Source organism: Pan troglodytes, chromosome 10 (assembly GCF_028858775.2).
Source record: "Pan troglodytes isolate AG18354 chromosome 10, NHGRI_mPanTro3-v2.0_pri, whole genome shotgun sequence".
Lineage (NCBI taxonomy): Eukaryota > Metazoa > Chordata > Mammalia > Primates > Hominidae > Pan > Pan troglodytes.
Genome location: NC_072408.2, coordinates 118560730 through 118574234, shown reverse-complemented (window position 1 = coordinate 118574234; position 13505 = coordinate 118560730). Strand labels below are relative to the sequence as shown.

The window sequence follows — 13505 nt, the reverse complement described above, 5'->3', positions numbered from 1 at the left end:
CCCATCTTCTGGGAAGTCTTTTGTGACCATAGTAGCCTTCCTTAGCTGCTTTTTTTTTTTTTTTTTGAGACGTCAAAAACTCTGTTTTTGACAAAATGCTGGGATTACAGGTGTGAGCCACCACATTCGGCCTCAGCTGCTTTCACACAGTCCTCAACCAAATACTGCAGACCAAGATCACCTGGATGTGCTGAAACGCTATTGTAATTATGGCTCCTTGTGGCTCAGTCTCTCCAAAGCATGAACTAAAACTTAACTCTCAACCTAGATTTCACCCTGACAGTCTGAGGCTTTCCTCTCTTCCACGTTTCTTTCCATCTGTTTCCTGGTTCTTCATCGCCCCTTGTCTGTGGGCTCACTGGCAGGAATGGGGCCGGCAGAAGCAGAGGCATTCTCATGGTGCTGAGACCTTCGGTGGAAGCACCTCAAGCCACTTAACTTCCTCTAAGATATTCAAATTCCTAGCTTTCAACTACTCTGAAACCTTTCATTGTTAGGGCACAACTGATGTGCTTTCAGGCTTTAAAAAACCCTAATTCCACTTGCTCTCCAACAAAGGTGGTGACTGAGGTCTCCTTCAGGGTCACTGACTGGTGAGATTCTAGATGTTTGGTTGTTTAGTCCCCGTTCTGGGACACTGACTCTGTCTATGGAAGCTCTTTGTTGCTGTTGTTGCAAACAATGATGTTAGGTGAGGAATTTAAAGCCCCATTTTAACAGGAAGACATCTGGCTGGGGGCAGTGGCTCAGCCTGTAATCCAACACTTTGAGGCCGAGGTGGGCGGATCATCTGAAGTTGGGAGTTCTAGACCAGCCTGACCAACATGGAGAAACCCCATCTCTACTAAAAATACAAAATTAGCCAGGTGTAGTGGTGCATGCCTGTAATCCCAGCTACTTGGGAGGCTGAGGAAGGAGAATCGCTTTAACCCGAGAGGCGGAGGTTGCGGTGAGCTGAGATAATGCCATTGCACTCCAGCCTGGGCAACAAGAGCAAAACTCCGTCTCAAAAGCAAAACAAAACAAAACAAAACACAGTAAGACATCTGCCCTCACAGGTAGGAGGAAAAATATGGTCAGCCCTGAGCCCCAGCTCTGCCCTCCTTGTTTGCATATGTACACACACACACACACACACACAATCTCTCTCTCTCTCAGACACACAGCTGGCTTGACACTCCACAGGCAGCCAGGGCCACAGGGCAGACACCCCCATCATGGAGCCTGACCCCCTAAGAGGCAGTCGGGGGGGCATCCCGGAGATTATTCTGGAAGCATCAGAAGCTCATGCACTTCTTGAGGGCACAGCACGCTCTCCTTGGTGACATGAGCCTCATCATCTTCCTCCTTTCCTAGGTGAGGAGGCCAGTACCTCACAGAGGTGATCTTAACGATCCATGCCATGGAGTAGAAAGAGCTCTGGGATCTTCTGAATTTAGGTTTGAATTCACTGACAAGCTGTGTGATCTTAAGCAAGTTGCACAACTCCTTTGAACCTCTGTCTCCTCATCTCTAGCAGGGGCAGAATAAAAGGATCTGCCAATTGTTATAGGGTTCAAAATAACTGGCCAGGCGCAGTGGCCATGCCTGTAATCCCAGCACTTTAGGAGGCTGAGGTGGGTCAATCACCTGTCAGGAGTTCAAGACAAGCCTGGCCAACATGGTGAAACCGTCTCTACTAAAATTACAAAAATTAGCCAGGTGTGGTGGTGCGTGCCTGTAGTCCCAGCTACTCAGGAAGCTGAGACAGGAAAATCACTTGAACCCGGGAGGCAGAGGCTGCAGTGAGCTGAGATCGTACCACTGCACTCCAGCCTGCACAACAGAGTGAGACTCTGTCTCAAAAAACAATAATAATAATAATAATAATAATAATAATAATATACAGATAGTTCTTGGCACCTGGTATGTACTAAATACCCAGTAGCTCTTATGATTCTAGCCAGGCGGTGTCCGCTCATTCTGCCTCCCCTGGGGATCAGGTTAGGGAAGTCAAGCCCTTCTCACCCTCGCTTCTCAAAGTGGGTCCCAAAACAAGGAGCATGACCTGCAAGTGTGCTAGGAAGGCAGGCCCACCACACCACGCTCTGCATTTTAACCCGATCGCAGGGGCATTCCTTTGCTAGTTGAGTGTGAGAAGCATGGCATCTTATGTGGTCCAGGCTAGTCCTCAGCCCAGATGAGGCCCCACATTCTTGCACTCCAATGTGAGCACAGCCGCCTCCTCTTTAGCCGGTCCCGCTCCTGACTCCAGCCACACACGAACAGCTGGTGTGTGCTGTGGCTTATGGTAAGCCACACATCATCCCATTTAATCCTCAGGTGATTCTGGGAGGCAAGGACTGGTCTACTCATTTTTCAAATGAGAAATCTGGCCGGGTGTGGTGGCGCATGCTTATAATCCCAGCACTTTGGGAGGCTGAGGTAGGAGGATTGCTTGAGCTCAGGAGTTTGAGACCAGCCTGGCCAACATGGTGAGACCTCCGTCTCTAAAAAAAAATTTAAATAAATAAATAAAACGAGAGGTCTAAGTCTCTAAGATGAAGGAACATTTCCAAAGGTTGCCCAGCTACTCTGTCACAGAGCCAGGATTTAAACCCATTTGAATTTGGGCCATTTGAATCTAGAGCCACAGTCCTGACAAAAATTCTCTCCTTGAGCACACTCTCGCCAGCCTTCCTCTGAGCTCCCATCTCCACTAGACCTCAAACTTGGCATATTAAAACTGCAGACTTTCAGCACAAATGCTTAAGTCCACACCCCCATACTCCCATGAAAAGACTTAACAGTTACATGGTGCCCAACATCTCAAGACCACATCTGTGGGATGCCCGTACCTGCCTGAGAAAGCCCAAAGCTGCTGAAAGAAACTACTGTTTGTTCCAGCAACACTAGAAGACGGACCCTGTCCCCCAGCCTCCGAGGGAGGGCAGGAGCCTAACCCTAAGCGCCAGTTAGCAAACCCAGACGGGTGTCACGCCAACCACGCTCCTTCCTGCTCTCTCTAGTTCCCCTTCCTGACTCTTGAGCCCCACTCCCAACCACCACCCCTCCCATCACCTCCACACAAATCCAAGTGGAGCTCAGTTCCCACTGGGCCCTGCTCTCTAAAGCAATGGCTTATGACTGATTAAAACCTGTCCCTGCTGGGCACGGTGGCTCACGCCTATAATCCCAGCACTTTGGGAGGTTGAGGCAGGCAGATCACTTGAAATCGGGAGTTCAAGACCAGCCTGGTCAACATGGCAAAACCCTGTCTCTACTAAAAATACAAAAATTAGCCAGGCATGGTGGTGCATGCTTGTAATCCCAGCTACTCGGAAGGCTGAGGTAGGAGAACTGCTTAAACCCGGGAGGTGGAGGTTGCAGTGAGCCAAGATGGCACCAATGCACTCCAGCCTGGGCAACAGAGTGAGACTCTGTCTCAGAAAAATAAATAAAACCTGTCCCTACCACTTTAGTGTCCGCCTTTACCTCTGACAGCTCTTCACCACTGTGTCATCCGTCTAACACTGATAGGACAGAAAATCCCCTGGGCCATTTCTCCACTCAGTCAACTTGATTAAAAGAAACCCTGTCCCAGGTTACTTGCAGGTGTGGGCCCCAGGCTGCTGGAGTCCGGGACTCACCTGTCCCAACGCGCATCCATTTTGGTAAAATGGACGAAGGGGAGAAATTTGTACCTATGTCGCAGCAGGGAGGGCAGCAGAAATACCAACAAGAGGGGTCTCTGAGTGACAGCCTTGGCACGCCCGAGGCATCCCTGGGGAACTCTGAAGCCCTGGGTGGTGACCGACAACCCTGGGGGACTGACAATGGGTACAAGCAGCAGAGATCACTGGAGCCTGTTCTTTCGGTGTCACTCCCAGCTGCCGTCTTGAAGGGGCCCTGCCCAGACAAGTTGCCTGGAAGTGTCTCTTTGCAGCCTCTGTAGGATTGTTGTGGAATGATCTGACAGTATCTGAAATCAGGCCTTGGCGAGCACAGGTCTTGGCATCCAGACACCATCTGGCCTCCCGAAGTGCTGGCATTATGTGTGTGACCCGCGGCGCCCAGCCTGCCCTTTCTTCTTGTCAGGCAGGTTTGGCTGAGACACCTCTTCTGGAAAGAGTCCTCCCCTCAGCCTCCAGCCCCAGCAGTGCTTGCCCCATCACACACCCAGGCCTCTGGGGCACTAACCGCCATCCCCTACTTGAGATGCAAACCCCCAAAGGCCAGCAGTTGTCCTGTTTTGTTTACTTGCACATTCCCCAAGGCCTGGACTCCTGCTGGGCCCAGAGCTGAGGCTCCCTCGACAGTGGTGGGCAGAATGATCTAGCAGAGGTGGAGGGCCTGGGGGGGACCTGCCTGTCTGCAGGCAGCATTCCTGGGGCCCCCGGGGCCTCTAGCCCTCAAGGCAGAGGATCTGAGGGAGATATGGGGGTACCCACAGCCTGACTCCCATTTTCCTCTCTGCAGCTGCGTTACTGAACAGGCAAGGTTAACCTCAGAGGCCACGAAAGACATTCTTAGGCCCGTGAGACAGGCCAGGCCACGACCACTTCCTTTTTTTTGAAGAAAACCTCTCCTCCCGGAGCCTGAGGGAGCACTCAGCTGCTGCGCTCCTGCCAGCTTGGCAGTGGGCTCCTGGCCAGTGTGGCTGGCATTGTGACAGGCATTTGTTTGGGGTTTAACTTCCTTGAGCAACAAGCAGTTTCTCAAGTGTGGTGAAGGGGGACCTGCCTCCCCAGACCCCTGGGCACGTGGGTCTGAGGAGCCCATTCACGGGCCCCTCGTGGTGCTGATCCTGGCTGGCCATTCTCAGGGAAGGCAGTTCCCACAGGGTCACCTCTGCAAGGTGGCAGCCGGGGGGGATGGTTCCTGCCCGTCTGGTCTAACTTGAGACGAGTTTTGGCTACCCCACCACGAGTTATGAGATGAGCAGGCTGGGTCCTCACTGCCCCTGGCTCACCTCTGCATGTCGCTGGGTTTCTCAAGAAGCTCAGACTGCAAGTGAGTAAGCATTTCCACTCTCCTCAGAGAAGAGAGATTGCACTCCAAAGTGTAATGGCGAATGGGCCACCACCTCCCCTTCGCCCAGATATTCTGACTATGGAGCAGGTGGAGGCTGCAGGGGCCTCACATGCCAGCTCCTGGGTAAAGTATGTATGAGCACAGAGCCCCGGGCTACATAGTGAGGGAAGGCAGCCAACTCGGGACTTATCGGACCCGTGGCCTCTGTGCTCCCAGCATGTATGGGGCTGAGATGATGGCCTGGACCTCGAGGAAACACAGGCGGGAGGAGGCATGAAGGCGCTGAAGGGAACCTCTCCACTCGATTCTCTTTGTATGACACAGAAAGTCCACAAAGCCTCCGAGATGTGTTTACTTATTCTTCTGTGTCCCCAAAACCCCTTTCCAAAATAACATTTAAATGATTGTTCTGTGCTGTGTGTTCAAATGGAGATAATCAGATGCCAGTGGCTTTACAATGTGGGTTGCATTCCATTTTCCCAGGCGCCCAGGTCCTGGGTCTCTAGGCCACCGCCCGTCATGGCCGCCCCTCTGCTCACCAGGGAGGCCAGACAGGAACCCTGCAGCTGCCAGAGCAAGCACGTCCCACAGCCTCGGGAGGCCTCCCAAAATGTGTCCAGATTCCCACAGGCAGAGAGAGAGGGACTGAAAGGCTGAAGTGAAGTGACCGTGCCTGCCCAGCCTGGGACTGAGAGCCTGAAGACCAGCTTTCCAGACTCTGACCCAGAACCCCCTTGGCCCTCAGCAAATCCCCTCCTCCTGGCCTGAAACAGACTCCAGGCTTCTTGCAGAGACGTCTTCTGTGGAGAACCAGAAAGCTTGAGTCCACCCTGACTGTCCCGGGACAGAGCTGCTGAGCAGGGTGCAGGAGCCACAAACACCGGATCTTTCGAGGCACAACAGTGACAGATCTGGGCACAGCTGGACCAGCCAGGACATTGAGCCACTGCAGCCCCAAGGCTCTAAATGCGGTGCTTCAGCTCTAGCTTGGCCACCGTGGCCCGGTGCACCTCGTCAGGGCCGTCAGCAAAGCGCAGGGCTCGGGCCCAGGTGAAGAACTGAGCCAGTGGGTAGTCACTGCTCAGGCCTGCTGCTCCAAAGGCCTGGCAGACACAGAGTGGAGGGAGGCGGCCCTTGGTCAGCCCTTGTCTCCGAGAGCCCCAGGAATGATAGCCTGCTCTTGATGGCCCATAACAACCATCTTCCCGGACTTCCCTGTGGCACCTATGTGATACAATCACTAATATTCCAGAGGGCTTCCATGGGGCCACACCTGCCATCCCACGGCCTCCAGACTCCCCAGGCCCACTCTGCAGGTGCCTTCTGCCCTGTGCTGGGGCCGGGGGTTAGGATCTAAGGAGGTGGCCCCCCTGCATGGGAAAGAGCCTGGGCTCTGGGCTTATGAAAACCCAAGTTCATGTGAATTTGAGGTCAGCTACTTGCAAGCTCAGTGACCTGGACAAGTCACTTCACTTTTCTGTGCCTGTTTCCTCACATTCAAAATGGGGGTACGATGGCACCTCCCACCTTGCTGGGTCATTCTGAAGAGGAAAAGGAAAATTGCATGCATGGTGAGTGGGTGACACAGGGCATCTGCCAGGGTCTATGGGAGGCTGGACGGCTGAAGATAGGAGAGTTTGGCATCTGGTATTGATGGTTCAAATAAGCCAACTGTCTGGTCTGTGCTCACCTGAATCGCACGGTCAATCACTCGGGAGGCCATGGACGGGGCGACCATTTTAATCATGGCTATATCCAAGGCTGCAGCCTGTAAGGAGGAGGAGATGCGATTATAAAAGACCCGAGGGCAGCCTGGGTGGCAGAGTGAGGCCCCCCCGCCCCCCATCTCTACTAAAAATACAAAAACTAGCAGGGTGTGGTAGCATGTGCTTGTAGTCCCAGCTACTCAGGAGGCTGAGGTGAGAGGATTGTTTGAGTCTGGGAAGTTGGGGCTGCGGTAAGCTGAGATTGCAACACTGCACTCAAGCCTGGACAACAGAGTGAGACCCCCTCTCAAAAACAAACAACAGGCCAGGCGCGGTGGTTCAGGCCTGTGATTCCAGCACTTTGGGAGGCCGAGGCGGGCAGATCACCTGAGGTCAGGAGTTTGAGACCAACCTGGCCAACATATAGTGAAACCCAGTCTCTACTAAAAAATACAAAAATTAGCTGGGCATGGTGGTGCACACCTGTAGTCCCAGCTACTTGGGAAACTGAGGCAAGAGAGCTGCTTGAACCCGGGAGGCGGAGGTTGCAGTGAGCCAAGATTGTGCCACTCTACTCCAGCCTGGGCCACCGAGTGAGACTCTCTCTCAAAAACAAAACAAAAAACTAAACCACAAAAAAGACCCGAAGGCAGAAAGCCTGGAAGAATGATCATATTCCCAGCAGGAAGTCAAACACCACCGTCCAAAACAGAGGCCCCAAGGTCTCGCTGATGTGAGCTGGGTGAGGCTGCCCCTGCCTGGTGTACGGCTTGACAGCACCCAGGGATGAAGGGCGCCATGTTGGCAACTATTATCTTATGTCACAAGATGCGAAGCAAGTGCTGGCAGAATGTGGCTGTCTTCCCAGATGACAGGGAACACAGCCAGCACACACTGAAGGGATAAGGGGAGGGTCCTGTGCTTTGCTCAGGGTCATGGCCAGCTCTGCCTCCAAGCAGCAGTGGACCAAGGCCACTCAGGGCTCTGGGAAACCGAGCTACAGTGATCTGCCCTGGGGCAGGGTGTTCAAGGGAGACACCCAGCAGCCTCCACCATATCTAGCACGCCAGCGTCAAAGAACCAGGAACTGTGAGCGTGGGTTGGTCCCTGACGGTTGAGGGTCTTGGGCGGGGTTGGAGGCTGCCCCACAGAAAGCTGGACAAAGCAAGGTCAACATGGCATTGTGCTTGGTCATCACAGGCACTTAGAAAGAGCCTTAGTTAGCCTGGGCAACATGGTGAGAGCTGGTCTCTACAAAAAATAAAGAATTAGCTGGGCATGGAGGTATGCGCCCGGAGTCCCAGCTACTTGGGAGGCTGAGGCTTCAGTGAGCCATGATGTACCACTGCATTCCAGCCTGGCTACAGAGCAAGGCCCTGTCTCAAAAAATAAATAAATAAAAGGTTAAAAAGAGCCTTAGTGAATGACTAATGTCACACTTGAAAATAAGCTTCTATTTTTGTTAATTCAATATTCAGATGAAGGCCAGCAGAGGGTCCCTTTTCCCTGCCTTACTCTTAGGTTGCCCAACACCTCCACCAATGGCCCTGGGAGTCCAGGGCCACCCAGGGGCCCTGTGGCCCCATCAGACCCACTGCCTTGGACTAAGCAGCTCACCAGGTCAGTAAAACACAAAGGCCAGTCCTCTCTTCTTGTGCCTTTCCAATTTTTGAAAAACTGCCCAAACAGCTCCAAGTAGAGGTGAAATAAAGTTTCTAATGTCAAGAAGCCAGGCTCTCATGCTTTGCTGAGTGAGGAGGAAGAATCTCTGCCCCTGGGAGGCCCCCTCGTGCCCCTGCCCCTACCTTGTTTCCTGCCAGGTCCATGAGGTGGGCAGCTCTCAGCACCAGCAGCCGTGCCTGCTCAATCTCCACGCGCGACTGCGCGATGTCCGCCAGCACTGTGCCCTGCTCCACCAGGGGCTTCCCAAAAGCCACGCGGGACTTCACCTGTCGACACAGGAGATGTGCGGCTGAGGACATGCTGGGCTGGGGGTGGCCACGAGAGGCGGGGGCTGGTGGCCTGCAGAGCTGGGTGGAAGCAGACAGGACAGGGCAGGGGAGGAGAGTGAAAGCAGGACTGTGCATCTTCTCAGCCAAGGTGCCTGTGTGCAGCCATGCGCCATGTCCAGGGAGTAGGTCTGACACACAACCTTCACGTGTGCCACAGCCAGCCACAGCCCACAGGGTGCCTGTAACAAATTGCTTCCAAGAACCCTTTATTCCAGCCATTGCACATCTGGGCAGGCTTGGCTACCAGACAGGAGCAGTTATAGATCTGAGCCAGCATCTGACCCAAGGCTACTCCTGGGAATGAGGGAGTGACTGCAGGCACTGCACACGGCGCAGGCGAAGGGTGCCCTCTGCTGACCGCAGCACCCCTTCCCGCCCTGCAGCTCCAATGGGAGCAAGGTCCCCTCAGCCCCCTGTCTCGTTCCCGGCCTTCCGCCGTGGGTGGCCTTATCTGCAATGGGGATTTTAAATTCTGAAAGTCACAAGGCATCAGAAAAGCTTCTAAGTATTCCTTTTTTTTCTTGTTTTATTTATTCTTTTTCCTTCTTTTTTTTATTATTTTTTTGGAGACAGGGTCTCACTTTGTTGCGCAGGCTGGAGTGCAGTGGCGTGATCTTGGCTCACTGCAACCTCCGCCTTCCGGGCTCAAGCAATCTTCCTACCTCAGCCTCCTGAGTAGCTGGGACCACAGGCAAGAACCACCACATCTAGCTAACTTTCCAATTTTTTGTAGAGACAGGGTCTCACTACATTGCCCAGACTGGTCTCAAACTCTTAGACTCAGGCAATCCTCCTGCCTTGGTCTCCCCAAGTGTTGGGATTACAGGCATGAACCACCACACCCAGCCTAGTTTTTTTTTTTTTTTTTTTCACTAAAAACAATCTACACAAATAATTTATCTCATGGCAGAAAAACTACCTGTTTTCAGAACAAAAAAAGAGAAGACAGTAAGAGCACCTAGAATCCCACCATCTAGTCACCTCTAGTTAATATTTGGTGGATATTCTCCTCTATCCTTCTATACTTTTTTAATATATACTTATTTTTTCCAAAAACGGGAGCCACACTCTATATATTGTTTTGTAGCCTTTTTGTTTGTTTGTTTGAGACAGAGTTTCGCTTTTGTTGCCCAGGCTGGAGTGCAGTGGCGCGATCTCGGCTCACTGCAACCTCTGCCTCCCGGGTTCAAGTGATTCTCCTGCTTCAGCCTCCCAAGTAGCTGGGATTACAGGCACCTGCCACCACACCTGGCTAATTTTTGTATTTTTTAAATAGAGATGGGGTGTTTCATAATTTTGGCCTGACTGGTCTTGAACTCCTGACCTCAGGTGATCTGCCTGCCTTGGCCTCTCAAAGTGCTGGGATTACAGGCATGAACCACAGCACCCGGCCAGCCTGCTTAAAACAACAACAACAACAACAACAACAACAACAACAAAACATTATTTTGCATCAAAGCTAACAGCCTGTTTTTGTTTTGTTTTGTTTTTTTCCCAGACAGGGTATTGCTCTGTTACCCAGGCTGCAGTGCAATGGCACACTCACAGGTCGCTGCAGCCTCGACCTCCCAGGCTCAGGAGATCCTCCCACCTCAGCCTCCTGAGTAGCTAGGACTATAAATGCGTGCCACCACACCTGGCTAATTTTTTTTTTTTTGAGACAGAGTATCGCTCTTGTTGCCCAGGCTGGAGTGCAATGGTGCGATCTCGGCTCACCGCAACCTCCACCTCCCGGGTTCAGGCGATTCTCCTGCCTCAGCCTCCCAAGTAGCTGGGATTACAGGCATGCGCCACCACGTCCAACTAATTTTATATTTTTAGTAGAGACAGGGTTTCTCCATGTTGGTCAGGCTGGACTCAAACTCCCGACCTCAGGTGATCTGCCCACCTCGGCCTCCCAAAGTGCTGGAATTACAGGTATGAGCCACCACACCCAGCCCCACCTGGCTACTATTTTTAATTTTTTAATTTTAATTTTTTTTTTTGAGATGGAGTCCTGCTTTGTCACTCCGGCTACAGTGCAGTGGTGCAATCTCAGCTCAGTGCAACCTCCGCCTCTTGGATTCAAGTGATCCTCCTGCCTCAGCCTCCCAAGTAGCTGGGATTACAGGCATGTGCCACCATGCCCAGCTAACTTCTGTATTTTTAGTAGAGACGGGGTATCACCATGTTGGCGAGGCTGGTCTTAAACTCCTAACCTGAAGTGATCCGCCCACCTCAGCCTCCCAAAGTGCTGAGATTACAGGCGTTAGCCACCGCGCCCAGCCTTATTTTTTATAGAGATGAGGTTTTGCCGTATTGCCCAGGCTAGTTTCAAATTCCTGGGCTCAAGCAATCTGCCTGCCTCGGCCTCTCAGAGTGCTGGGAGTGTCACCACACCTGGCCACAGTCTTTTTTTTTAAATTTAAGTGTATATAGTGAGCAATTTCTCCATGTTAAGGAATAGATTTCCACAGCATCATTTAAAGTCTCACTGTATGCCATCTTGTGTTTTATTTGGCCAACAGTCATTGTTAGCCTTATAGGTTGTTCAGAATTTTGCTATTTCAATGAGCACTGTGGTGAACCTCCTTGTAGCAAATCTTTTGTAGATTCCTAATTACTCCAACCAAGTCTTCAGTGGAGGTGCCATGTTCATGCTATGCACTTTCTGGAGACTTCTGTCTGACTCATTCAGTCCAATTATTCTGCCAGAAGGCTGAATTTAATTCCATGTGGGGCTGAAGCACCATACCTGAGTCCATAGACAGGAGCGTTTTACTTAGAAAGAAAAAATAACTGGTCAGTCTTAACTCAAAAGGGTGTAAATCACAGGTTTGCTCAGTAATAAAAAATTCAGACTGCCTCTGTTCTTTCAATAGCAGTTCTTGTGAGACACTGGTTTTGGTCTCAGGGTTTGCGTCACCTTTCTGAAACTGATAATCACCAATCTGAATTCCTGTCCTGGAAGCAGCTGTCTTTTAACCTAGGTTTCCAAACTTTGGGGGTGGTGGGATCATGGCCGAATAAAGTTTTCTGGATGTGCTGTGGAGGAGGGTGGTACAGGCCAGATGATGGAAGCCTAGGGACAAAAACAAGCAACATGGGATCTCCCTGGTGTCTGATTTTTATTTATTTATTTATTTTTAAAGAGACAGGGTCTCACTCTGTCACCCAGGCTGGAGTGCAGTGGTGTGATCACTGCTCACTGCAGCCCTAAACTCCTGGGCTCAAGCGATCCTTCTGCCTCAGCCTCCTGAGTAGCTGGGACTAGAGACACATGCTACCATGCCTGGCACTTAAAACTTTTTCTTTTTGGCCAGGCACGGTGGCTCACGCCAGTAATCCCAGCAAATTGGGAGGCTGAGGTGGGCGGATCATGAGGTCAGGAGATTGAGACCATCCTGGCTAACACAGTGAGATTGAAACCATCCTGGCTAACATGGTGAAACCCCATCTCTACTAAAAATACAAAAAATTAGCCAGGCATGGTGGCGGGTGCCTGTAGTCCCAGCTACTCGGGAGGCTGAGGCAAGAGAATGGTGTGAACCCGGTAGGCAGAGGTTGCAGTGAGCCAAGATCGTGCCACTGCACTCCAGCCTAGGCAACAGAGTGAGATTCCGTCTCAAAAAAAAAAAAAAAAAAATTTTTCTTTTTTTTGCCGGGCATGGTGGCTCACACCTGTAATCCCAGCACTTTGGGAGCCCAAGGCAGGCAGATCACGAGGTCAAGGGATCGAGACCTTCCTGGCCAACATGGTGAAACCCTGTCTCTACTAAAAATACAAAAATTAGCTGGGCGTGGTGGCACGTGCCTGTAGTCCCAGCTACTTGGGAGGCTAAGGCAGGAGAATTGCTTGAACCCGGGAGGTGGAGGTTTCAGTGAGCCGAGATCACACCACTGAACTCCAGCCTGGTGACAGAGCAAGACTCCATCTCAAAAAAAAAAAAAAAAATTTTTTTTTTTGTAGAGACTGAGTCTTTTTCGCCTAGGCTGGTCTCAAATGCTTGGCTTCAAGCAACCCTCCTACCTAGACCTCCCAAAGTACTGGGATTATAGCCGTGAGCCATTGCACCCAGACTGATTTTTAATAATGTGCTAGCAGCATGACCTTTACACCTTGGAACCTTGCCCTCTGCTGCTACAGAGCCTGGCCTTTCCCTTCAGGTCACCTCGACAGAGTGGGGTCCATTCTGCTCTGAATCCAAACTGCAGCAAAGTAGCAGATGCAAAGCAGACAGGAACGCAACTTCTTGGCAAGGACATCACCTTGCTTCACCTGCTAGGACTGCACTCAGAAAACAGGTAGGAATTGAAGTCCGACAGCAAAGCAGAAGGTGGTGGTTCTGAGTCAGTGCTGGGTGCGGGGGAAAGCACTCACGCGGGCCTTCATGAGTGCCAGGGCCCTCTCTGAGAACCCGATCAGCCTCATGCAGTGATGGATCCTGCCGGGGCCCAGTCTGCCCTGGGCGATCTCAAAGCCTCGGCCAGGGCCCAGGACCATGTTCTCTTTGGGCACACGCACGTGCTCAAATCGGACTTCGCCATGGCCACCTGAAAGACCCAAACGATCACCATGAGCAATAGCCATAGTCATTTTCCTTGGATGTGTTTATTCCTCACCTCAGTCTGGGTTATCTGCTGGCAATGTCCCTGCCCTTTATTTAGCCTTCTTACTGGGACATGGTTAAAGGGAAAAGGACGGCAGGAAACAGCCTGTTAAACACAGAAAATAAATCACTGATTTATAATGGCAAATGACTATTCTGTGATTCCTTTTATAAAAACATAAAAA

General features: G+C 51.6%; 1 protein-coding gene across 27 annotated transcripts in view; it reads right to left on the bottom strand.

Moving 5' to 3' along the window:
* Nucleotides 1–5349: 5349 nt before the first annotated feature.
* The window catches only part of ACAD10 (acyl-CoA dehydrogenase family member 10), a 70351-nt gene continuing 62195 nt past the window's right edge, over nt 5350–13505 (bottom strand). For 13 of the 27 annotated variants that reach the window (XM_063784965.1, XM_016924249.4, XM_054663585.2 and 10 more), the window contains 4 exons: nt 13092–13264; nt 8525–8668; nt 6704–6781; nt 5350–6116 (listed from right to left, as the gene is read on the bottom strand). In XM_063784965.1, coding sequence (XP_063641035.1) covers nt 5976–6116; nt 6704–6781; nt 8525–8668; nt 13092–13264 — 536 coding nt within the window. In that variant the 3' untranslated portion in view covers nt 5350–5975. Of the gene's footprint in view, nt 6238–6703; nt 6782–8524; nt 8669–13091; nt 13265–13332; nt 13427–13505 lie in introns of those variants that run through there. The other 14 variants (XM_016924248.4, XM_016924253.4, XM_016924254.4 and 11 more) reach the window with 3 other exon arrangements.